General features: G+C 38.7%; 2 protein-coding genes across 5 annotated transcripts in view; both read left to right on the top strand.

Annotated features, from left to right (window-relative positions):
* ano5b (anoctamin 5b) overlaps positions 1 to 5,135 on the top strand; it is a 42,469-nt gene extending 37,334 nt beyond the window's left edge. For all 4 annotated transcript variants that reach the window (XM_072670954.1, XM_072670952.1, XM_072670953.1 and 1 more), the window contains one exon: positions 646 to 5,135. In XM_072670954.1, the coding sequence (XP_072527055.1) occupies positions 646 to 876 (231 nt within the window). In that variant the 3' untranslated portion in view covers positions 877 to 5,135. The remainder of the gene's footprint in view (positions 1 to 645) is intronic.
* Positions 5,136 to 5,833: 698 nt separating this feature from the next.
* slc17a6b (solute carrier family 17 member 6b) lies at positions 5,834 to 25,928 on the top strand. Its single transcript, XM_072671156.1, has 12 exons — positions 5,834 to 6,656; positions 9,442 to 9,697; positions 10,196 to 10,314; positions 11,087 to 11,201; positions 12,353 to 12,440; positions 12,993 to 13,079; positions 14,019 to 14,161; positions 17,486 to 17,635; positions 18,304 to 18,436; positions 19,165 to 19,275; positions 21,096 to 21,223; positions 23,413 to 25,928. Exons 1-12 carry the CDS (start codon positions 6,571 to 6,573, stop codon positions 23,752 to 23,754), a joined length of 1,758 nt encoding a protein of 585 aa, XP_072527257.1. The 5' UTR covers positions 5,834 to 6,570; the 3' UTR covers positions 23,755 to 25,928.
* Positions 25,929 to 27,316: the final 1,388 nt, after the last annotated feature.

The raw sequence follows: 27,316 nt of genomic DNA, 5'->3' as shown, positions 1-27,316 counted from the left end.
AAATGAGGCAAATGCCCAATTTTTGGCTGTGCAACCATAATGGAAATAGTCAAATTGTAATTCAACTGTTCAGAAACACTTATTTGTATTTTTTGTAGTATTTAATTGGCATATAAATGTGGAAGTAGTTCTGCACTGTGCTGGTACTTTATTAACGAACTACAGAAAACAGTCTATGCTGATACATGTTGTAGATAAAATGTCTTCAAGTTCTGTTATATGTCTTTTCAAATGTTTGTAGACACCCCTTGTAATGAATGCATTCAGCTACTTTAGGTTGCACCCATTGCTGACATAGATAGCTTGCAGCGAAACTGTTCTTTGGAATGTTTGTGCTTCATCTAATACTTTTGGGATGAGGTGAGGTGGTGTTCATCCAACATCCTGACCTCACAAAATGCTAAATGCTCGCTAAATGCTATCATATCCTCACAGCAATGCTCCAAAATCTAGTAGAAAGCCTTTCATGGACAGTAGAGACAGTTCATATTTTTAATACCTTTGATTTGAAGATATTTTTTTAATTGAATGCATTTTTTCTATTTTAATCACCCCTATAGGCTTGTAATGTAAATGTAAAAAAGTAGCCTTAGGTGTTATTAATACTGATTCTAAAATGCTGCCTTTTGTGTTTGCTTCTCTCAGCACGTGGTATTCGTGGTGAAGTTCTTTGTGGCGTGGCTGATTCCTGACGTGCCATCTGAGGTGAAAGCCCGTATAAAGCGTGAACGCTACCTGGTTCAGGAATACCTGCACACTTACGAGGTGGAGAAGCTGAAGCTGCAGCTGAGCCAGAGCTTCTGCGTAACCACAGAGACAACCTCCCTTCTCCCCTCTAGCCCAGACAAGCATGAAGTCTTGTCTGAATGTATCTGAGGAACTGTAACTGCCTGGGATGGCAAGCAATCATGAATTGTTACAGACAGTGAACCATGATGTACTGCATGTAGAATCAAAGACCTAGCTTGGATCCCATGCTGAAATGGAACCTCTCTGAGGGCAACGCAGGACCATGTGGTTCTCCTGGTTTCTGTGCTTTACTTTCATCCGCAGTGCACTTATCTGACTCCTAAGCATGCAATGATCTGTGCTGGCAGGCATGGTTTTTGGCAGGTTCTGTGATTTGGACAGCACATCCTTCAGGTTGCTAAATCATCTGAAATGTTCAGTGTTTTGCCAGATAGACCAACACCAGTAAAAGTAAATTGTAAATATAGATTCAATTATTATTATATGACCTTTAAAGACTCTTTTTAGAGACAACCTAAACTTTTATCACCTTTTTTATCTGCAGCTTTGCTGTTTCTTTTTTCTGAAGAAGTAGTCCAGATCTTCTGTTTGTCTGAATGGCATAGAGGAAGATGAACACTGCACATTGTCCTGTACCTTTTTATTTTTAACTACAGTGGGAAGCCCTAGGTTTTGGTCAGCTTTGCTTGCATAAGGAAAGGAGACTAATTCCATCAAAACACTCATGCTCTAATGATGACATTCAAAGAAAACACTGATGACTGCAGATCTCTCTTATGCACCATTTTCTTTCCTTTTTTGCGCAGTGCATTTTGTCCCTTATGAATTCAGTGAAGTGTCGTAATATGTAACATACACTCACTAAGCATTTTATTAGGTACCCCTATGCATTCATAAAATCTTTCTTATCAGTCAATCATGTGGCAGCAGTGCAATGCAAAAAGCATGCAGATACTGGCCAGCAGCTTCAGGTAATTACCAGAATGACAGAAATGTAAGCTAGGCATAATATTCGGTGCTCGACAGGCAGGGTTTGAGTGTTTCTAGAACTGCTGACAGACAGGCCTCAGATGACTGTCAATGTGGTGAGTAAAAAAGCATCTCAGAATGAACATCACCTTGATGTGGATGGGCTACAACAGCAGAAGACCAAGTCATCCAAGAACAAAGCTGAAGCTGCAGTGGACACAGGCTTACCAAAACAGCACAGCTAAGGACTGGAGAAACATAGCCTGGTCTGATTAATCTGTGTATAAATTTGGCACCAACAGCTAAAATGAGTTCACCTGCCTTGTGTCTACAGTCCAGGCTGGTGGAGGTGGTGGTGTAATGGTGTCGGTTATGTTTACTTGGCACACTTTGGGCCTGTTAATCAATTATTCAATGCATGAATGCCACAGCCCACTGAGCATTGTTGCAGATCGTGTGCATCCCTTCATGACCACAATTTACCCATTTTCTAACAGCTACTTCCAGCATGATCATGCAAAAGATGTCTCGGACTGGTTTTATGAACATGGCTATGTGTTCAGTGTTCTTCAGGGGCCCTCGCAGTTACCAACTTAACAACTTTTGGGATGTGGTAGAATGGGAGATTCACAGCATTAATGGGTTCCTAAAAAATATGCGGGACTTGTATAGTTCAGTCAAGTCAAGATGGACTACAACTTTATGGGAATGTTGCTTTCGGAATCCATGTCAAAGTATTAAGGTGGCTTTGAGAGCAAATGAAGGCCCTACCCAGTATTAGTGTAGTGCTCCTACTAAAGTGCTTGGTGAGTGTATATTGTGTGAATTAGCTTTGAATTGTTTTGTTTAATTCATAGCTAATATGTAACAGCCTGTGCAACACTCATAGTAGACAGGGTGAACTGTTAAATATAAACTGAGAAACTGATGGATTTTAAATAATATGAAGGATGCAGCTGGACTTTAATTGGGATGGTTAAAGAACCTTTAGTACACTGAACAGTATGTATTGCACTACATTCAGTCTAAACATGAAATATTATGTGTTGAATCTTCATTTTTTTTTTCTATAGCCTGGCACTGACAGAGTTTCATTTTTTTTTTTTTTTTTTTTACATTCCTTAACCAGACTAATATGAGCAAAAGCCATCATGTCTAATAGTATTTCAGAGCAGCAGGATTGCAGCATTCTTGTTTTACCTTTCCTAAACAGTCCTATTTGATCATGTGGATTTTCTTGTTTCATATCATGCTCCTGACGTGTAGTTTAGCATCTAGCAGTTGAGCTATCCAGAGGTTGACAAATAGTTAGTTTCTTTTCCCATAACTCTTGTTGGTATTGCATGGTGTTTGGGCGGGTAATAGAGCTGCAGTCTGCAAAACAGGCAGCAATGTTACTCACTATGCTATACCAACCACTATCAGGTCATACCTCTTGTAAAAGACTTGGTGAACTCTATGCTCTTTGCTCCTTGTGGTGCCTATTGGGCTATTTTCAGTTCTGTCAAGAGAGTTTGTTTAATAATCACACAGTTGTATACTGCTGAGTTTGACAAACAGGGATCAGTTCCACTACAGTCATGTCATACATTAGGGCACCCCATTAATCCCTTTTGTCTTTCTTTTTTAACATATTTAAACAAATGGACATTTGATCTTTATTTGAACATAAAAGGCAAGACTAAGGTTTGCCTGGGAACACCTAGACAAAGACCAGGACTTTATCATTGACATAAATATCAACCTTGTGCAGTCTCTTTCTGATGGTAGATGCTGTACCTTGAATGTGATTGACTGCCTTTTGGGTTGCTCTTGCTGGCCATGTCGTTTTATTTGTAAATTACTTTGTGGACAATGGAACAGCTGATTTTTAATTATTCTGAGGGATTATTATTATTATTTTTTTATCCCTTATCAGATTCCTCTGCATCTACAACCTGCTTTCTGAAGGCCTCAGAGAGCTCTTTGAATATGGCTGTGTTGATACCACTCACTTTAACAATCAAGAGCAAACCAGACCAAATGTCTGAGGTTTAAATGTGACGGCCTCCTTTCAGAATCCTCTTTATCTATGTTCTAATCATTTGCAGCTGATGTGTGCAACAGGTTCTAATATTAGGCAATTAAGAAGTAATAATGTGGAGTTGTTCAAGAAATCTTCAAGAATATTGTATTAAATACATTTTACAAAGATGTCTCTTCAGTTGCTTGTATAGTTATAGTTCCTTCATCACTCAGTATTATAAGAATCATGATCAAGTGTCCATATGTTTAAATATTTTCAAATAAATGTCAAAGGTCACTATGACCCGAGGATTGCTGGTTCAATTCCTGAGTCACGCTGCCTGCCATCAGCAGCCGGAGCCCAAGAAAGCACAATTGGCCTTGCCCGCTCCAGGTGGGTAGATGGCTCATTCTCTCCCCATCACTTTAGTGTGATGCTGGCTGGCATGGGCGTCTGCTAGCTGATGTAACAGAGCAGGGTACCTGGCGTTTTGCTCAGAGTGCATTAGTTGCCCAGTGGCGTTGCATCGGCAGCAGTTCGAAAAGAGGCGGTGGCCGGTTGTGCATGTGTCAGAGGAAGCATGTCGGTCCTCACCCTCCCAGGGTTTGGGTGCATCAGAAGAAAGTGGGGGTTTTTATGGGGTGTCCTTTTTTTTTTTTTTTTTTCTCCACGACTGTACTGCTGAGTATCAGTTCCACGGTCAGTCACTGTCTGTCCCTGACTAAAAGGTCTATGTATATTTTGATGCTAGAATGTGAATTAACTTTATATATCTGTTATTTTGTATGTGTTTATATGGTATTGCAGTCATATCCTATTTTCTGTTGTGTGTTAAAGCATATAACTTTTAAAACCCTTTTGTTTCATTGCTAAAGGTACCTTCTTGACTTTTGAATCGTGTTCTTTCAGTCTAAAAAGGTTTGATTCATTTCTACCCTTTGAGCAAATCAAGTCCAATATCTAAACTATATACAATTAAATGAGGAGAAGAGGACAAGAAGTTTGTAAACTCACTCAGTTTTCAAAAAAGTGGATCTCAGGCTAGTTAATATCTCAGTCATGACCAGGACGTAATCAGAAACGCTGTCTGTTTTGTATTTATTTCTGTAAGTTTGGGACCACAAGACCGATGTCTGAATTTGCCTTAAACTAACTGTTTACTGTTATGATGTTAGGCCTGCTTAATTTAAATAATGGTGCTAGTAGCCATTTCTGTTTCTCTGTAGAAGATTCACCGTGACAATTTGCCCTTAAATGTTTACAGTACCTTCCTGTTGTTTTGAGTTGCATGACTCGTTGTGAACCTCGTTTTCTTTACTTTTTTTCTTTAGTGTTTAATTATTCAGAAAATAAATATCTTAATATGCATTCCAGTGGAAATGTGCCAAAATAAAAAGCTTTGGAGAACTGACATGGGGCGTGTTTGTGTTTTCACCACTAGATGGCGACATTCGTTCACTTTTCAACGGCTCGAACTACCTGTTTGCTGTCTGCGATTGCACTTCTGTAGACCACTGCCTGTGCTGCTAGTCTGTCCAAAAGCATGCGTAAGACACTCCTGCTAATTAGTGAATGAGGATGTTTTAAGGGCCACGTACTGAGAAAAGCTTCCATAGAAAAGCACTGGCAACAGGTGCACTCTGAAGCAGCTTCAACATGAGTCCATGTTTATACCAGAAAGGTTTCTTTAGAAGTGGTCATTCTATGGCATTACTCACAGAACCGTTTGATAGGGGTAGATTAGGAATTGCTAAAAGGGTAAGAAGCCCCCCAGCACTGCGTTTTACGCAATCAGTAACTTTAAGGTGAGCTGAAGTGGGGTTTGTGCTTCAGAACTGACCCCTGATCACCTCACTAACGCTCTTAGGGCTGAGTGCAAGCAAATGCATACAGCAATGTGTCTTAACAAGTAGTGTAGATTCCTGGGCTGCTGCTCTGTAAGGCAGATGAGGGGAGGCTTGTTGAATCATTAATACATTTTTTGCAGACAGAAGCACGGAGACACGCACGCACGCGCGCACGCTGCTCACTCGGTTTCCATAGCACCGCCCCCAGGAGGCTCGCGTGGCCTTTGCTATATAAAAACAACCAATAGACATTGAAGAATGGCTGTTGATATTGTGTGATATCAGATGTCCTGAACCTTTAACTAATGTTTGATCGTTTGTTTGAAAGGTCTCTTTTAGTCACATTGACTCAAACGGGCGATGCCTGAAGCCCCCAAAGCGACCGTGAATGTCTCCCACCCTCTCTAACCCCTCCCCATCCAGCCGACGGTCTGCTAGATTGACGAGTAATGGGGGGGTCCGCCTAGCGGGCAGCGGCACCACGCGCCGCTGCGCTCAAGCACGAGGCTGGTCGCTGACCTTGGTGCTGAAAAAGAGTCCGGAGAAGGAGCTCGACCAGCTTTAAAACTTCTCCCCTCGGTTGATTCGATTGCTCCTAGCTCTCTCCTTTTGTTTCAAGCTTTGCAACTATTGGATTCAGTTCTATTTAATAATTGTATTAATCTCTGAACTGAAGATCTGATCTCCGCCTGCGCACCGAGATGGGAACTCCAGTGAGCGCCGAGAGCGAGCTGTGCATCATTGCGAAGAGAGGACCAGACCACTTCTGATTTCTCTCATATGTAGGCGTTTTTTTACTCCTTCCAGACAACGAGTCTCGTCCGTTTCTGAAGACTATCGTCGGTTCGGTGTTGCCTACTGTCACATCCGCTCGCGCTCTGTCCGGCATGTCCGACCAGCCTGCGCCGTGACATGCCTCTATAACGCCCAAAACGAAAACAACCACAAGAAGAAAGAGAGGAAAACAAACACGCAGCAGGGGATTATTACAGTCTGAACATGGATACTCCAAAGGAGGCCGGTTTTGTTCCCAGTAAAGAGGGTCTGAAGCAGCTGGCTGGGAAGACCCTCGGACATGTATACAAGTAAGACCAGATCATGCATGTGGCTTTAATAAAGCTCGTGACAAACAACACGAAGAGCTTCTAAATGTTGTGACGTTCAGCTGTGAGTGATATAAATAGAATATTATATATGTATATATATGTGTTTGTGTGTGTGTGCGTGTATTCTCTTTCTCTCTCTTTCTGTCTTTCTCTCTCTCTCTCTCTCTCTCTCTATATATATATATATAGACAGAGAGAGACTAGATAGTTAGATAGAGATGATATATACATATATATGCATATATATATATATATATATATATATATACATAGAAAGGAAATATATATGAGGAAAAAAGGAGACAGTTCATCATCACAGCCAGTTCCAGTCCTACATCTCTCTCTCTCTCTCTCTCTCTCTCTCTCTATATATATATATATATATATATATATATATATATATATATATTTATATATATAGACAGAGAGAGACTAGATAGTTAGATAGAGATGATATATACATATACATGCATATATATATATATATATATATATATATATATATATATATATATACATAGAAAGGAAATATATATGAGGAAAAAAGGAGACACATCACAGCCAGTTCCAGTCCTACATCTCTCTCTCTCTCTCTCTCTATATATATATATATATATAGATGGAAAGAGAGAGAGAGAGCGAGAGAGAGAGAGAGAGGGAGAGAGAGAGAGAGAGAGAGAGAGAGAGAGAGAGAGAGAGAGAGAGGGAGAGAGAGAGAGGAATACGTGTTATACTTTATTTTATTATCGTGAAAAACTAAAGAATCTACTGGAAAAAATGGAGAAATTCAAGAGTGACATTTTCTCAGAGACCATGCGTTTGTAATAATTTAACTTTTAAATATATCAATCTATATACTTTAATATCTGTCTTACTCCCCCGCCACGGTTCTTCACTCTAAAGCTGTCATTAATTAAACAGGAGGCGATGTGAAGTTTTTTTTTTTTTTTTTTTTTTTTTGATAAAGTAGCTTTGATCCAGCATCGCTCAGGCATCCATGATGGTCCAATCACCCAGAAATATCCCCTTAAAGAGCTTTCTAACAAGACCTTTCATTTCTTTCGTTTTCACACTGAATTACTGCACACTTTTCAGTGCTTCCTCAAACCACGGCCATCGAAGGATACAAGGAAGAGCCGAACAGTGCTTCCATGATCATCCAGCTGTTTAGCAGAACACCAGCATTCCTCTAGATTATTCCGTCCCATTAATAATTCATTCAAAACAAGCATGTGTAATCTGATGCAATGCAGGGCAAGCGGGATGAGCCCGAGTGTGTTTTAGGATCGAAATCTGGTTTTGGGATCGAAATTCTATGTTTTTGATTAAACAGTTTTATCACAACGACACAAACGCAACCCCGTGTTGTTTTCGTGCTTCAGCTGTTTAATACCTTCATACACGAAGCCTTGGTTTATGTTATTATAACATAATGCTGTAAATATAGTTTTAATTATATCTGCACGCTTTTCAGCTGAATTACCTCTGGTCGAACTGCTTGCATGCAGATGAGGGTGAAGGTGAGAGAAATGCTGCAATGCGGTAGAGCTGAGGAGAACATCAGGCCTGGAGCTCTCTCACACACACTCTAATACAGCTCATGCACCTTCTGCAACAGGCACAATTACTGATATTTTACTGACACGCTGTTTTAGTGCTGCGGGATTTCTAAATCTATTAAATCAACACAACCAGGCTTATGAGGAACTACTTGTGGCCTAAATAGGGGCCCGTGGAGCTTTCCACCTGTTCGTAACCTGAATAAATACAAATCAAATTATTATTATTATTATTATTATTATTATTATTATTATTATTGTTGTTGTTGTTGGGTTCCACCATTACTCATAACATTATAACCAAGCAAAGAACTGTTTAAGTATCCAAATATTTCTTAATATTTCTGCAAATAAGTTATTCGATTCGTAACGATCGTTAAACCCTTCTTTTACTTTTTTTTAGAACCATTAAAAAAAATTTTCCACCACCCCTGAGGACCCTTCAACCAAGCGACCCCCCTAAAGCTTCCATATGATTCGTTTTCTCATAGTTCCATATAGCCTAGATCCCCTGCATGTACTAAAGGACCACTGGAGAACCCGTTTTATTAATCTTTCTTTCTTTGAAAAATGAAAATAAAGAAATACATGGTTTCTCGTGATGCAGTGAACCAGTTTATGATCTGAATCAATGCCCAAAATAGAGCCTAACCACATAAACACATCTGTATATTATGCTCAATAATAAAACCGACTACTCTGTCCATTATTCAACTGTTTTACGTATTAAACGAGCAATATTTATCATTTTTCGTTTTGGTTTCTGTGTTTTCCGCATATAACTGAATATTTTGGTCGATATTGTTGGATTTAAAACAATTAAACAATTAAATAAATATATATACATTACCTTGCTTTCCATATTACCGATTTTACCGTATGCACTATTTATATTTTAATGTTTTATAGTCTTTTCTGCTTATAAAAGGATTATTATGATGTTAGTGGGGTTGTTTAAATAAACAATAAATACATTTTAAAGAGCTTTTAATTTGTTAACTTAATAAATGCCAATACACACCATAAACATGAATAAACATGATGTTTTACACAAAATGATACTACAAACCATAGGCAACGCTGCATCGTATTTAATTACAAACGAACTGAACGTAATTAACGTCTATTGTATAATACATTATAAAGGAGCTCAGATTTATGTGAATTCGTTTAAGGGTTTATGTGAGTATCTCATTCGCGTGCAGGGTGATGGAGAGGCGCCAGAAGACCGGGGAGAGTATCGAGCTGACAGAGGACGGCCGTCCCGCCCCGAGCCACGAGCGGAAGGCGCCTCTTTGCGACTGCACGTGCTTCGGTCTCCCGCGCCGCCTCATCATCGCCATCATGAGCGGCCTGGGCTTCTGCATCTCCTTCGGTATCCGCTGCAATCTGGGCGTGGCCATCGTCAGCATGGTCAACAACAGCACCATACACCAAAACGGCAAGATCATCATCAAGGAGGTGCGCGTGCCAGTGTGTGCTTGGGTGTGAATGCGTCCCTGGAATTTTTATAAAGGGGGGTGGTTACGTCAGGTGTTTCCCTTCTTAACCCCCCCCCCCCCACCCCCCCTTCACTCCCTCAAACTCCCCACCCCTTCTGTGCCGTGTGGGCACACACACACACATACACACACACACATACACACAGATCTACTAGACACACTCACATACACACATGCACACATCTATCTACACAGTTAAATGCACGTACATCCAAGGCTGACCATGGAAAATCACACATACACCATTAAAAACACATTTATGGTCTTAATTAAAATTGTATGAATTTATTACCAACATCGTTTACCCTGAAATAACGTCATACGGGCAAGAATGAACGAATGAATGAAGTGGTGCAGTGATCTGTCTATAAGCCTCAGTCCACGCATTTTACTGTTTGTCCTGCTTGTCCAGTTATTTCCTACAGCGAATGTTAAGCTGTGCTGTGCTCTCTTGTAGAAAGCTAAATTTAACTGGGACCCTGAGACCGTGGGGATGATTCACGGCTCTTTTTTCTGGGGGTACATCGTCACCCAAATCCCCGGGGGCTACATCTCCTCCAGATTAGCAGCCAACAGGTACACAGCGCTCCTTTCCCTCATTTATATCCACTGTGTTTTTATGTGTATAGCTTGAAGAATGAACGCGTTTAAGACAGGACAGTGCTCGGCAGTGCTCTTGGCTGCGTTTGAGCTTTGGGCTTCAGCCACCTGTTAATGAGCTCCCGAGAGGAACCCAGTCTGGGGACTGGTGGGTGGAGGGGTGGAGGGGGGGGGGGGGGGGGGGAGGGGGGTTAAAGGCCTGTCTCGTGCTCCTTATGTTACACATGGAGCTCTGTCGGGTGGGTGGAGACAGGTTGTCTCGATTACCGAGAAATTACAAATATTACTGAAGCTGAGCGTCCTGTGCCAGAGAAACACGCCCAGATTCACAGTGTCTGTGGGAATTAACCATAATAATAATAATAATACTTCGCCACGAACTACTACAGCTGCGAGCTGGAGGCATTAGGTCCTCCTCTCTCCTGCCTCCCCACCTAGAATGATTAGCTACCCTTAGTCCCCCCCCCCCTTTTTTTTTTTCTTTTGTGTTTTTCAGAGGTCTGACCCTTAACCCAGTCTTAACCCAATTTAACATTAATTTATAAATGAAAAATAAACATTTTTATATTAAACATAATGTGTAACTATGAAATTGTTGTTTTACAAGCGACTTAAAAAATGTAGCACGCTCACTGATATCCTGTAGCCTACAAAAAAATAAACATGTTTTTTTTTTTATAGCATATCGCTATATAACAGCTTTCCCCCACTATTGTGCCTAAATGAATGCTGTGTTTGTATTATTCAGAGTTTTTGGGGCGGCCATCGTTCTTACCTCGACCCTCAACATGTTCATCCCCTCAGCTGCCCGGGTCCATTACGGTTGCGTCATCTTCGTAAGGATACTACAAGGGCTGGTGGAGGTAAAGCGCCGTTTTACTGCTAACCCTGAAAGTGCTCTGAAATGGGTAGAAATGGGGCTCGATGGGAGATCTGATTTTTGACCAAAAAATAAATAAAAAAAATAGCAAAATACTCCAAGCACTCGTAATTAGGGCAGTTCTTTGTGGTTCCAGCTGAAATATCTGGATCATGTATTTTAAAAGCTGTTTGCAGTAGCATAAATGACTACATGTACTGATTGTTTACTAGATGAAAAGAACTCCATATGATTTGACAGTATGAAGCACTGTGTCTCATATAACTGTCTGTGCCTGTATGAGTACAGAGGGGAGACGGCGGAAGGACACAGACACTTACAAACAAATATGTACATGCAGTTTATTGTAAAGCAAATATGTAATATCAACATTTCATTTGAATGAGAGTCTCAAAAGGAAGTGACGGAAGTGACAATGAGTATCAATCAATTCAGTATCAATCCGCCTATCGCTTGTAGCTGTATGTGTTTTTCTCGTTTTATTTTGTTATTCTGACAGGCTATGTTCTCTGAATATTAATGTTGTAGACCTGTCTTCTGACATGGCTTCTGTTGGCTTCTTAAGCACAAATTCCACCCTCAAAACATAAAGGGCCAAACAAGAGTATATTTCAATTCAATTGAAATATATTCAATTCAATTCCTGCTTTAGCTTTGTGCTTTGTGCCTTTGGAGGAAAAGTTTATGTAGAGTTCTTACATGAAATACTTACAGATGTTGAATCAAACACCATGAAAATTGTCTGACGTAGCCTCGTGACATTTTTAGAGTGACCTGTATTGATCTGAATGCAATGTTTTAATGACCTGATGACTTAATTGAATCTGCTAGAGTGAGTTATGTCTGTAAGGCTATTAAAAATACTGAACTCACCTAAGGTCAATTAAGGTTAAGAGGTGAAAACTGGCTCAGTTATATTGAACAGTTCACTATTGTCCGCTGTTACAGCTCTGAAATCTAATGACGGTATGCCCACGCTTTAAAGTCCATCAAGAATTCCTTTATCTCACAAGCCAATCGAGTCAGCTATGAATCACAAGGATTTGAGCTGACAATACAGATGTAGAGTTGTACTCAACTGTTAAAGAGAAAGCTGATTATGATTTTGAGTAAAATATTCTTATTGTATGACAGGGAGTGACCTACCCAGCATGCCATGGAATCTGGAGTAAATGGGCTCCACCTCTGGAGAGGAGTCGTTTGGCCACCACTTCCTTCTGTGGTAAGCACAGACTAACACAGACATGATTCTTTTCTCCAGTGTCAATATTTTGATTGTAGGGGGATTGAAATAGGATTTATCACTGCTTATACTAGCCCAGATTTATAAATGGCTCTCATCTTTTTAGATAGATATTTTGAGAATTTTCACATACTAATTCTTTAGAGCGATGCCATGGAAGAGCCGCTTTTGATTCCCTAAATAACCTCAATTGCGCCTCTACTTAAATTCATTATCCCATGTACTTTTAATGTACAGTATTTCCCAATTATATCTTTCATGTTTCATGTTACAGTATATGTTGGATCATTGACTGCATTTTTTACAACTACTGTAAAACATGCACACACAACTGAGAAGCAAGTTTGTACACAAGTTCCCTAGTGTCACATTTACCATCTCCAAGGATGCATTTACATGAGGGACGATTCAGTGAGACTTCACTTGATATGAATCGAGGTCCTTGGAAATGTTTGCAAGGGTCTAGTTAGATCCTTCTTCCTGTCTGACTTCCACTGCTATATTTCTCTACATTTTTTCATTCTCCTTTAGGCTCCTACGCTGGAGCTGTCATCGCTATGCCTCTGGCTGGAATCTTAGTGCAGTACACTGGCTGGTCCTCTGTGTTTTATGTCTATGGTGAGTTTTGAGAGTTTGTTTCATACAGGCTTCCTAATGGTGTAGGTGCCACTGTCTACACTTTATTCACTTAAAAAAACATTATTTGTTTTAAGAGAATGGCATTGAAATCTGATGCACATCAGATGGTAAAGTACTAAGCATTCTATTATAGTTCAAAAAGACTCACATACATGGGAAACATACAAGGAAATTACAGCTAATGGGTGAAATCACTTGGTTTACTTAATGTTTTTTCTGTTTTTCATTTTTCTACAACATTTAATGCAGAATATCAACCAGCGTTTAAACCTTGTCAATGCACATCTTAAACTGGTCTTTCTTCTTTGCTATTTGTGTTGGCATATTCATTTTATTGTGGTTACAGATGAATTAATAATACCTTAAAATAATGTCTTCAAAAGAGACTTTAAAAAGAGGTTCTTCAAGTGTTCTCTACTAAAAGCAGCTGTTTTCTATTAAATCATGACAACTCAAAGAACCCTTTGCATGATTTAATAGGTTATGGCCTGGTAACATAGTTAGTCTCCATGTTAAAGAACCAGTTGTATATTATCCTTTAAAAAACCTTTGAAAAATGTTCCAATATAGTAACAAAACAATTGCCGATGTTTGAGATTCATTCTAGAAGTTAAATGTAGTGAAACTGTCTATTTATATAGACAGTATTTGCATAGAGCAGCATAATCATGTAATGTACAGTCCCAGAACGTGCAGAAGAGTGGTAACAGTAGTATGGATTTGGTATCTAACACTCTATTGATTTTTCCTCTACTCTTTCCACAAGTCTGCCCTCTGTGCTGGGACTGGACGTGCCAGTCATAGAGGCTCATTGATACACTAATGATTTATTAATTTCCTTACAGTTACATAAGTATATTCAGTAGGAATACATCCTTCCATTGTTTATATGCCTCTGTCTTCTCTTACTCACGTTAGGGAGTTTTGGCATTGTATGGTACATGTTCTGGATCCTCGTGTCCTATGAGAGTCCAGCAGAGCACCCAACTATCACAGATGAAGAGCGCTGCTACATAGAGGAGAGCATTGGAGAGAGTGCCAAGTTACTTGGCCCTGCAGAGGTGAGGGACATTGCAGTGGATGGTCAATCCAATTGATTAATCAGACACCAAATCAAGCCATTGCACAACTTTGAACCCTTGAAAACAAATCATTGTGAAGTTATTGAGTGAGAGCACAACACTAATTTATCTGCAATATGTTACCATGGCACTGACCTTTATAAAAGAGTGACCTTAAAGAAGGCAATATGCAAATTTGACTATAAGATGATATTCTTGCTATGCTAGAGCAGCATTATGCGAAAATTTGTATTTCTTGCTTTTGGGCTCCCCTCACAGTCAGGATGTGTAATTTGTGTTTTAAACTACCTCTAAACTACATGCTTTACGCATACATTTCTGAATAAGCTGAGAGGCACAGAACCGCCATCAGAAGTAAAAGAAGCATGTGGCCTGAGACGGTTGAGTAATATTACAGGATTTAACACCAATATGGCTCAAGATATGCAGTGTTGCGCAGTTCTCGTATGCATTGTCCTGCCCGCTTCACCAAAGTTACATAGTGCAGATTGTAGCGTGCAGACCAGGAGTAGCAAAGATAGAGATGCTGTTCTCCCTGTTAAGTCAGTGGAAAATCACATTGATTTTGAATCTGTAATTTCAAAGTAAAAATAAAATGTTCAGCATTGTAGACATGCAATTTGGAGCATAGCATTCTCCTTGGCCAAGAGCATGAAATTCTCATGAAAAAAATTAAAAAGTTGGTGTGAGTGACGCAGACTCTAAGAGATTTTGATCTTAAAAGTTCTGAGCTTTCTCAAATCGATTTCTTTGATGAAGAAGAGGCAGCTAATCCTTCATCCTGCTTGTTTTGATCTTTGCTCCCCTGAGTGTTCTCTCTCCTCTATATCTCTCGCTCACACTCAGCCTTCACTCATGCTTAAATTACTGTAATGAGCCAGTCTTTCTCACTCTTACAGTAAACCCCAGGGGCCTTTGCCTTCTGCTTAGCTAAAGGAAATGAAGGTTCCTGTGCATCTCAGACAGGATAACACACTGTGCGTCATACTGTTTAAGCCCTTGTCTTTTTCATATAGCCAAAAGTTAATTCCTCCCTTGGTTTGATTGCTCAGGAAAAAACATAATGCACTTTAAGAATGCATAGGCTAGCCATGGACAAATCACATAAATCCTGTTGCTTTTGTACAGACCAGATGAAATTTTCATAGAGTTTGGGCACCCCTGGTAAAAGAGGCCTCTAAAAGTCTCTAAATTTAAACATTTCAGGCAACATTAGTTTAGATTTTTGTTCCATACAACTGCAGAGTGAAAAAAGGAAAAGTGCACCATGCAATAGGTTGGGTATCCCAAGAGATTTGAGCTCTCAGATAACCACTCGTAATTAGCTTGCTTCTTTACATTCATCATTAGGAAAGGCCAAGTGATGCACACCTCAAAGCTTTAGGAATTTTCCTACTCCTCAAAATTAAGCCATTTTACTCGCTTTTCACAACAACAAAAATATTGACCAGGGAAGTCCACTGTGCACAGTTACATTCTCGATAAGCCTTCATGCCAATTATTTTTACCCCACATAAACTAGCTGGTACTTAGAGAATCTTTCAGCTTACTTTCTTGCCTAAACATGTGACATTACAATGGACTTTAATGTGAGAATGTTTTTAATTACCTGTTTTTGAGTAATATTACTATGTTCATTATTAATTTAATTTACTACATAGCCAAAAAACATGAACCTATTGGCACCATACCTAATGCCAGGTGTGGGCCAGAGGGGTATAAAGCCCTCCAGCATTGAGCTGTGCATGATGGTGCTCCAATCAATACTTCTGAGTACTTCTGAGTTAGGGATGAGGTGGGGTGGGGGATCTCGTCACTGAATGCAATAAAATTCTTACAGTGCTGTGTGAAAATCTGGTAGAAAGCTTTTCCTGGATAGTAGCTACTCCAACAAAAGCAGGATACTCTTTTTTAAAACCCTTAATTTTGAAAAAAAAAAAGAATGAATGAGCTGCTGTCCCAGCATCCGGATGTGAATTTATATGTAAGGTTTTTCTATTTTAATTTTTGGTTCAAATAATGATGATGATAATAAATATGGTTCAGATACTTAATGTATTGTATTAAATTACCACCATCAATAGTAAAGGCTCCTCTGTGCCCTGTATCAGAAATGTGGCCTTTAATGTGACTGAATCACTATGACAAAACAAGTGTCTTATTTGTTGTTCATTTTTGAATGCAGGAGTATTTTGTCTAGGCAAATATTGCTGCCATTTAAAATCTGGCTTTTGCCTAAATGTCACCTTCTCCCAGGGAACCGGAGGTGTTGAGGTCTAGCACATAAATATTGACTGGAGCTCAACAACGTTTTCTATCAAAGCCAAATTTAGAAGTTTTTATTAAACTTTTACATATGGTACAGTTCTCATTATACCTATTGAACTGTAGTTCTTACTCTGTGGGTCAGTTGCCTAGACTGTGATTAAGCATAGCTCTAGAAACCAGCCCGACACCTGTCTTTTCAACATTTCCTCTGCATTCAACCCTTTACAGCATAAAACACCTCTGTGCGCCTTGGAAGGCTTTACACTAGATGTTCCTTTTTGAAGAACTACTGCAGGTTATTTTGTGAAAACACTGCAGGTTTAAGGTAGGACAGAATGCATAGAGCGCAGATTTTGGGTGCATTTTTATAAATGGCTCATGTACTGCAATGACTGCAGGCTTACTGCAGTTCAAAAGCAATTATAATGCAATACTAATGCAGTTAAAGTTTAAATGATACTGCAATAACTGCATAACCACTGTATTCTCAAAAATAAACAAATGCAATACTGCATGGTATATGACACTACATTGCTTTCTCATCTTACTTAAATGCAATATAAATGGGATGCGGTTGCCTTCCTCCTACCATAAAATAGTTCCACGGATAGAAAGAAATTATGCAGTTCTGCTCATTAACACACTTAGCAGCCAAAGATTTAACACACTTAACAGTATTTTCACTGCACAGTAACGTCATTTAGTCTATAACATACTTTACTTACACTGCATTATACTGCAAAATATTGAAGTATAATTGCAGTAAATGCTGTAAAAACTGTAGTTATTTTTCGTAAGGGTTGGAGTGAGTATTTTAATGCATTCAGCCAAACAAAGCAATCAAAGAGGTCCGGTTCTGATGTTAGATGATAAGTCCTGGATCATGGTACTCCTTTCAAAGGTATTCAATGGAGCTAAAAGCTAAAGTATAGTGATCTTAGACACTTGTATACATGTTCTAGAGCATCCCAAGAGTTTATTTAATGGTAGACTTGTGCTTAACCTCTTTTTCACCACTGTGTCTGGGTCTTTCAGAAATTCAAGACGCCCTGGAGACAGTTCTTCACCTCCATGCCTGTCTATGCAATCATCGTGGCCAACTTCTGCAGGAGCTGGACCTTCTATCTGCTGCTAATTAGCCAGCCAGCATACTTCGAGGAGGTGTTTGGTTTCGAGATCAGCAAAGTAAGCCTGTGTTTTTTTACGTGATGAAGCTCCGTCCAACTGTCTTTCATTTCAAAGATTTACTTGGTTATCCCATTTGAGTTAAATTTGCATGATGGTCTGCTTCCAGACACAATCGGTTAACAATTCTGTGACCTTCAGAATGGTGTTCTTCGTTCAGTGAATTATTCATTAATTCTCTGTCAGCTAAGCCAGCATTAGCATCTTACTTAATTGTTATTTATCTCCAAGAGTGAAAGCTTAATGTCTGAACAGTAATTAATGTCATTAAGCTGATATTTTGTTGATATGCTTTTGGTGACTTATGTACAAACTGATGAGGCTATTTTTTGGTAATAGTAGTTATTAATAACACTTTTTAAGGGGTTATGATACATATTTGGCTGGTCAGGATGTTTGGTTTGGGGGGGGGTCACATTTTGTAGATAGATCTATTTTATATTAGACTGTCAAAAAAAGCATTTCCCTGCAAGTTATACTGTGTATGTGACAAATAAAATTTGATTTGATTTGATTTGATTTATATTAATAGATCAAATAATTGTTTAGAATTCCAGTTGTTTTATTTTAACTTTGAACCATAGTAATCTATGATTCTCATCTTCATCTCTTGTGTGGATTAACATTCTACACTAGGATGGTAGTGACCCACATGTTTCATTGTCTAGGTCGGCATGCTGTCAGCCCTTCCTCATCTGGTGATGACCATCATTGTGCCCATTGGAGGGCAAATAGCAGATCATCTGCGCAGTAAGAATATCATGTCCACCACTAATGTCAGGAAGATCATGAATTGTGGAGGTATGTACAAGTAACTGCAAGGCTATACCAATACATTTTGCAGACGTTTAGTGTGTAAATGTGGAATGTGGTTGTATGTGAGGGTTGTGTTATCCTTAGTGCTGAACTGATATTTTATTAGATTGAGGACAGAACATATACCACTAGCCAGATAACCACTAGCACAAACTCTAGTTTATAAGCTGGTTAGTGGTAAAATTTGTCATTTTGATCAGGAATCTGAGCTCTATAGTAATTATTATTATGATTTACATACCAAATGTACAGCTAAATGAGCTGTAAGTAGGATTATACACATTTAATTGTCACTTTCTGAGAATTACTTGTAAAAAAACTCTTTAATCATTAAATGATTGCCATTAGCCACCATGCTCTCATAAATTATCACTATTTTCAAATTAGCTTAAAATCCCTATGGCTACATCAACTTTTTCAGATCAATATAGTCATGTATTTTCTTGTGAATCTCAGAATGACACTAATCAAATATAGATGGATTTTATTTTTACCATTAAAACCTTCACTCATACATGTAGCACCTTTTATTAATAATAATTTTAAATTGATATATTGTGTGCAAAACAATTAAGGCTTCCTACTAGGCCACAGTGAGCAAACAACCCATAAAAGCTTGGGCATCATACTACTGTTATTATAGACCTTATTAAAGTGTCATTATTCTGCTTCTATAAGGTGTTCCCAAAACTGAACGTTTCTCTCGTTCACAGGCTTTGGTATGGAGGCCACTTTGCTGCTAATTGTGGGATACTCTCACAGTAAAGGAGTGGCCATCTCATTTTTAGTACTAGCTGTGGGCTTTAGTGGGTTTGCAATATCAGGTGAGTCACCTTTTACACCCAGTATTATTGATCTCTGTATTGTTATACATGCTATATATTGGTGAAACTGACACAGATGTATGTGATTTATTATAAATAATAAACTTTATAGTGCTACGCTCTATAAACACTTATACCTGGTATAGAACTTTTACATTATGTGGAGGTTCTTCTAGCAGACTTCACAACTACCCACTTCACACTTAAGGAACAGCAAGAACGCCCATTGAAATGTTCCTTAGCTCCAAAACAACCTGTTTTGGCATCTTAATTTTTCATAAGGAACAGTTGTATATCTTACATCTCACACTAATGTTGCATGACTCTTTGATTTAAAAGAGAGAGGCTCAGATCTCTGCAAAAAACACCTTAATGGTGTTGCCTGCCTTACCAAAGGCCTCATTTCAGTGCCGTTTTCTCCCAGTGTTCTAAAACACAGTTTCTGCAGCTGGAGACGAGTGCATTTCTGCTTCTTTCGTTAAATAATTCATCCTCCCTCTCCCCCGAGAGCTGCCTTACTGCCTGCACTGGCAGACACAACCCACCGAACGGGAGGTGGGGGAGCTCCTCTGCTCTACAAGATGGCTGCCATCAAATCTATTTTTAGTCTGATTCTCCAGCAGAATGTCAGAGATACTGAAAAAATCCACACCCTAGAGTGAATGGAGAAAATGCTATATTCACAGAAATGTGCTGCATTATCCTGTGACTGTCGGTGCTGAATATTTCTATTTCGCTCCAGCCATTTGGGGAAATTACAAAAGAGGTTTATGGTATTGCGTCATCAGATGAATTGTACAAAACACTTGGTTTTCAGGTTAATAATAGCACTAGAATCATTTGTGGAATTTGATTTACAACACAATACAGTCATATTATGGCATTTGCTGTCTTCTTTTGTCGTGCATAGTGTGTTTAATCCCTTAAACTCTAAACTATTGTTCAGTTACTACTATAAATGATTCTGTATATGCTATAAACAATTCAGCTACTGCTATAAGTAATTCAGTAGCTGCTATAAAGATTCATTAAATGATAAAAAGTATTATGGATCTACTATAAACAATTTAATTACTTTTAAGATTCAGTATTTATTATTATTCTGTATCTACTATCAATGATTCAGTAGCTGCTATGAAACTAATATGTAACTTATGTTTTTTGAGGGCAGTTACTGATTCAGTAACTGATATCAATGATTCTGGATTTATTATGAATGATTCAGTATTTGTTATAATTTATTCTGTATCTATTATAAATGATTCACCAACTGCTATGAAAGATTTAGCAACTGCTGATTAGTATCTGATGTAAATGATTCAGTATTTACTATAAATGATTTTCTGTCTACTGTAAATGACCCAGCAACTGCTACAAATGATTCAGTATCTGCTGTATGTGATTCAGTATTTACTATATGTGATTCTGTATCTACTATAAATGACTCAGCAACTGCTACGAAATATGTAACATAATATGCAACTTATGCTGTTTTAGGGCAGGGAACTGAAGTGTGGGTCTACTTACAGGCCTTTATGGTTTACAGGATAAATCAGGTCTCACATAGGTCTGTATTTTTTAAATATGAAGGTACCAAAAAGTGTTATTGGGAGCATTCCATAGAATACATACTTTTTGGTTTCCCAGAAAGCCTTTCAGTGGGGATATGAAGAACCTTTTCAAAGGTTAATTTAACTTCACATAATGTAAAAGCTTTGTATTACAGTACAGTCAGTGTACAGTCATGTCTTATGTCAAGAAACTACAATGATGTGGCTACAATGTTGAATGTTACATTGGCTGCATTCTGTTTTCTTTAGGTTTCAATGTCAATCACTTGGACATTGCTCCACGTTATGCCAGTATTCTTATGGGCATCTCAAATGGAGTGGGAACCCTATCAGGCATGGTGTGTCCTCTGATCGTGGGTGCGATGACCAAAAACAAGGTGAGGATGTGGCTTTTTTTCAGCTCTCACATCTTTTTTTATGAAAATCTATGAAATCATACAAATTTTATGATCTGTGTGGCACTGTGTCAGATTCAACACGACAGTTTCACTGTGTTGTGACACTGATGGTGCTGCTCTCTCTTTGAAGAGCTTGTCATTGTGAGGTTACATCCTCATTAAAAGTTGTGGTGACTGATCTGAATGGCAAGTGCAATTTGCAGCTTGTAGAAGGACTTACAATGTGTTTTATTCTGGTCATGAGGAGATTAGGAGGACAACAGATGGGTTTTGTATGTTTGATTTGTATACTTTGGATAAGGGCCTCGACAATCCAAATATCACATAAGCGCATACTGAATTCAAGGAACTAAATCATAATTTTTAAATAGTTTTATTGTGTAAACCTAAAAGAAAATAGAACATTAGAACCTCAAAACACAGATAGTTGCTGCCTTCATGTGATGCATGGGTTCTGTATTTTCATGTGATGGTCAGACAAGAGACACTATTCACAAAGCCATATATAAGCACCCCTTAATGACATACTGAGGTTCAGCACCATGTTCCCAAGTGCAGTTTTGTTCTTTTCTCACTGTCCAAACCATGTGTCTCAAAAATGATAACCAGAAGGCAAGCCATTCTTAACTTTTAGTGTAAGTTTATGTAACAAGTTCAGGGATGTTGAAGCATTACTGTTGAACATTCACTGTTAAATCTTCACACAATGAAAAGGACAGTTGGTGTTTTCAAATGATGCAGAAAAAACAATTGTCTACAGGTTTTCTATCAATTATGGACTTTATTACTGGCCAAGCAATACATTCAACAAGTGCTCTATTGGGAAAAGCTGCACACATATTCAGTCATGCAGTTATCTAATCAGCAAATCAAGTGGCAGCAGTTCAGCGACGCCATAGGAAAACCTCTTGGTTTGATAAGGAAACATTTTTTATGAAAGAGATGTGTGTGATGAACATTGTATGGTTTAAATGTGTTACATTAATTTGTTCTATACAGATTTAAAGGGGAAAAGGGTTATTTTGTAGCACCTTTATTTTTAAAAGCGTGGGCCATAAGCTTCAACATAAAATTTCAGAATGGGGAAGAAATGTGATCTCAGTGATGTTGACTGTGGCATAATTGTCGGTATCACATGGCCTGGTTTGAGTATTTATAGAATTGCTGATCTCCTGATTTCCATGCACCACTATCTCTAGAGTTTACTCTAAAATGGGAAACATCCAGTGTGCGACACTTCTGCAGAAACAAACATCTTTTTGATGAAAGCAGGCACTAGAACGGCCAGACTGGTTGGAGCTGTAACAGTAACTTAACCTACAATTATGGTGAGCAGATAAGAATTTTAGGACGAACAACACGTTCAACCTTAAGGAGGCTGGACTACAATAGCAGAAGACCAGCCTGTCAGCCATTCATGCTGTTGGTGCCATCAACAGTCCAGGCGGGTCTAATAGTGTTTATTGAGTATTGAGTATTGTTGCTGACCATGTGCATCCCTTCATGGCCACCCATCTTCTAATGCAACATGTAACAAAGCAAAAGTCATCTCAAACTGCTTCATGAACAACCCATGGAAATTTACCTTTAACCCCCAAACCATCAGTGGTCAATGAAATTAGCTAGGTGTGTGGGTGTGGCTATGCCAGAACAAATGTAGTGTGTGCAAAATAAATAATAAAGTAAGTAAAATTTAAAAACACTATGTGTTCATGTTTAAAACGTAATTAATGTGTCTCATGCCAGCGTATTTTCTGTATCTAACACCAACAAGCCGTTTCAAACCCTTTTTGAGTGTATGAAAATGGCACCTATGAAGAATTTTAATTTCTTTGTGGCATTTCTTTTAGTCTGTGTAATCCTGAATAAATCTTGGTTTGGATGTTAAGTTCTAGGAAAAACCTTCAATTGATTTAGAACCTTTACGTGATGTGGAAGTTATTTCAAATGTAGGCTTCCTAAAAAGCCAGCCCTTGAAACGTTTCTGTGGGAAGCTAAATGTGGATGGTAGTTTCTTTAGGGAGCCGAATGTGGTGGTTCTATGCCATTACTTCAAAGAACCCTTTTGCTTTTTTAAGAGCATGTCTAAGAACGTAAGCCACAGAAAACCCTTGCTCATCATTTCACTCTGCATCCTCATGTACTGTGTATGTCTCTCTCCTCCTTAGACCAGAGAAGAGTGGCAATATGTGTTCCTCATCGCCTCTATGGTGCATTACGGTGGCGTTATCTTCTATGGACTCTTTGCTTCGGGAGAAAAACAGCCATGGGCCGATCCGGAGCAGACCAGTGAGGAGAAGTGCGGCTTCATCGATGAAGACGAGCTGGCTGAGGAGACCGGTGATATCACCCAAAGCTATGGGGCTCTGGGCGGCCCAGCCAAGACGTATGGGGCCACCACACAGATGAATGGAGGATGGCCAGATGGGTGGGAGAAAAGAGAAGAATACGTACAAGAAGGAGCGGAAGAGGGAGGGTATGGCTACAGGCAGGGTGGGGATTTCTCCTAGACCACACACACACACACACACGAAACACACAGAATACATGACTACACAAACATGCACACATGAACATTGTAGACTTATTTTGTAGTGGTTGTGAGTTCTAATAAAAAGAGTGCAAAATGACTTATTAAGTTGTAAAAAGGAAATAACACACATTGTCGTATGTTTGCACAAATTAAAACCATCAGAAATTGAGCGTTAATTAAGCTATAAAAGATTAAACAATATACATAGATATATAATAAAGATATAAATATATTTAATAATAATTCATTTAATTATACATATCAAATTGGCAGATTGTAAATGTAAATTGTCTTTGTGAAAAAAATATAAACAAGAGTGAAATTTCTTTTTCAAGTGCAATCATATGTAATGTTGTAAAGCTGGTATTTTTCACCTCATTTTCTCATTCTGTAGGTTTAGTTTAGTTGCTGGTATACAGAACCACCATGCTTAATGAAGGCTCAAATAACAAATCCATATAGAGCCAAAGCCAGCCATCGAGCAACCCATGTAAACCTGAACCAAGACACTGGTTTTCTGTTCGGATTGCACTGCGAAAGTTGTACTGTGTAAATGCACAAAACCGTGCGTCCTTCTAATCCATGATGTGTTACTCATTCATTGTAGATGTAATGTTTCTGTGAGACTAAAGGGGATTTGGGTCTTTGACATCTTATTTAAGAGCACATGGATATTTCTATAGAAGACAAACTAATAGCAACATTTATCATGGACCATAGGCCTTTATATGTGTAGGAGCTTAACAGAAATGTGATGTTGAGGGTTCTGAGCCTATTAAATGCATTAAAATGATCATTGTAATGCTGCAATTTGCCAAGAATGACGTTATACCAGTGGTGCAATGGGTTCACATGACTGTGAATTGTAGTTGTATGAAGAACACTTATTTTAGGTGAGTAATGGATGATTTAAACTTGATCAGTGGATAGTGGCATCAAGCCAGTCCACAAAAACACAAGACCACACAATCATATTGAGAAACAACAACAAAACAAACAAACAGTAGATTGGAATTGATAATGACAAGCTTCTGGAGAAACTGGGCAAGCACAGAAAAAAGACTAAAGCACAGGGTGTCCAAAAGACCCAATTCTTCTGTTCCTTCTGTTTTCAGAAGTTAACACCATGCCACCTTGACGTCCATGAATGTTAGTTATGCATGGATCAGAGCTTTTGTTTTGAAAGAGAATTCTTTTTCTGTTTTTTTTGCACAGTTAACCAAAGGTAATGTGTAGAGTTGGCTCTCAGCAGGGTCCAGTGTAGGGATGGTTGGGATCCTGTAAGGAGAACACTGAGCTACCTGCTGTAAGGGCTCCCACAGCCATAGCAGGTGCTGACCATATTCAATGTACAAAGCAATAAATCCATGGTAACGGTCGTCAGTTCAACTAATTCAAACAAAAAAGAATCTCTATATATACATGTATGTAACACATAAGCACATTTAACTGTAGTAACTTTTGGTTCACGTTGTGTTTTTTGTGATGACAATTAAAATAAATAAGTAAAGAAAAGATCAACTATAGTTCTTGTTAAAATATGTATAAATATATATATAAATAGATTTAGCAAGAGTCCAGTGCAAATCTCCTTGATGTAAAGAGCATTTGTACTGGGCCCACTCACCAGAAGAGAATGATTCTTAAGTGCCACCTGCACCTAGTTCCTGTGTGAAAGCTCTCACCATGGTTCTTGCTTCTGCGGGTGGCCACACCTCTGTAGTTGTCCTGTGTGGTTGCCAGTGCCAGTTGCTTTTTTGAGAGTATGTTGTTGTGAGATATGTTTTAACCCCCCCTGACCCAAAGCCCCCTTTTTTGACTTCCCTCTTGTTTCTGGTCTGTGTTCTGTCAGTGGCTTGAGATCTGCTCTCCTGTGCCCCTCACTCTCTCCCCCCTATAGTCTCCTCTCGCACTCCAACTACTGTTGCAATATTCAGTGGCGCAAAGGGTCATTTGTAAAGGTATTCAGACATGCACAACAATGACAGTTATTAGCCATGAGGTTTAAGGTACCATATTCCTGTTTTGTGCCTCGGAGTAAAGTTAAAAGTGTGATTCTTTTGCTGTGTTATCTGTAAATGGAGAGGTTTGTTGATGTCAAAATGAAATGCTCTATATATCCTTTTTATATAAAACAATGGCAAAATTTTATACCAGCGTCTGCTTCTGATTTCACTAAAGAACTGTTCATTCTGTACCACAAAAAAGGAAATCTACCTTACTATCTGTCTATGTATCTACCTATCTAAGTATCTACTTATCTATCCATCCATCAAGCCGTCCATATACAGTACTTCCATCCATATATATATATATATATATATATATATATATATATATATATATATATATATATATATAGTAAATTGTTTACTACAGCAAATCATACAATCAAGAATTTTATTGGAGACGTATTTCATTGCTAAATTGTCTAACATTGTGATCTATAGTAAAATCAACGGGCTGGTCCCTGGAGCTTTATGGCCCTACTGACCTTGCTAACCCCTTAATGGAGATAGCAAGGAGGGGCAGCACTTACAAAGCTATTTGGAGGATGTGTTCAGACCTTCCTTTCATCAGGACACTGTGCTTAGAGATGGAAAAATATGAATAAAACAACAATATTGACCAAAACAGAATGGAAAGGATGCCTCTCTCTAGTTTTCTCTCCTTTCCTCAATGGTTACATTTCTGTTTCTTTTGTATCACAGAGATTTGAAAAATAGAACTAAACTAAAAGAGAGGTTTGATAAGAAGACGCTGCTGGAATAGGTTTAGAAAAGGGGTTCTTGTCTTATGTTACACAGGCACAAGAAATTGCAGGGTTTCTCAAGTCACCTTCATCAACATCTCCAGTGCAGCCAAATGGATCCAGACCTTCACTGAGGCCACCAATGTCAAACCAATCTGATGCCAAAGGTGACATCCAGAGCCCAAACCATGTCCCATTATACCCTTTTCACTTTATTACATTGTGTGAGTGAGTTGCTAATTGGATAACCTTCCCAATGCCGATTGATTTACAACAGCGGCAGAGGAAAGACATTTGCGCTTGATTGAGCTTAATTGACAACTCGTCCATTGAGTGTGATGTCTGAGTAAGTGCGTTGGTGGTCGTTTTTTAGAAAAAGCAAAGACTGTCTATTCACACGTAGACAGAGTAATGTGATGATGTGTCTGTGATTTATTGTTTGATATACTCTTTAGTGTTTCATATTCTACTTTATACTTTAATGAAATTATAAAACTTTTCATTTATTCTTTAGATGTCAATGTCAAAGGGCTCATTTCAGAGAAAACTGAATTTTCCTTACCTTAAACATTTCTAAATGTACCACTCCCTATACTATAATTCCACAAATTTAATACTCCCTATTACACCCAGTTCATATATTAAAATTACGTTGGGAAAAAATCCACATTTACATGTCTGCACCCCTTTACAAATAGCATTTTAGGCCTGCCCCCTCTTGAGTTAAAGTATAATCTTGGACCACTTTTTAAATGAGGCACAACACTGGCCAACAAATCAGAAAGGG

This window comes from Salminus brasiliensis, chromosome 25 (assembly GCF_030463535.1).
Source record: "Salminus brasiliensis chromosome 25, fSalBra1.hap2, whole genome shotgun sequence".
Taxonomy (NCBI): Eukaryota; Metazoa; Chordata; class Actinopteri; order Characiformes; family Bryconidae; genus Salminus; species Salminus brasiliensis.
This window is presented reverse-complemented; position numbering and strand designations above follow the sequence as displayed.

Coding starts and splice junctions, on each gene's coding strand:
- slc17a6b (XM_072671156.1), top strand. CDS start 6,571: ATGGATACTCCAAAGGAGGCCGGTTTTGTTCCCAGTAAAGAGGGTCTG. Junction 6,657..9,441: donor ACCCTCGGACATGTATACAA/GTAAGACCAGAT, acceptor ATTCGCGTGCAG/GGTGATGGAGAGGCGCCAGA. Junction 13,080..14,018: donor CTCTGTGTTTTATGTCTATG/GTGAGTTTTGAG, acceptor TACTCACGTTAG/GGAGTTTTGGCATTGTATGG.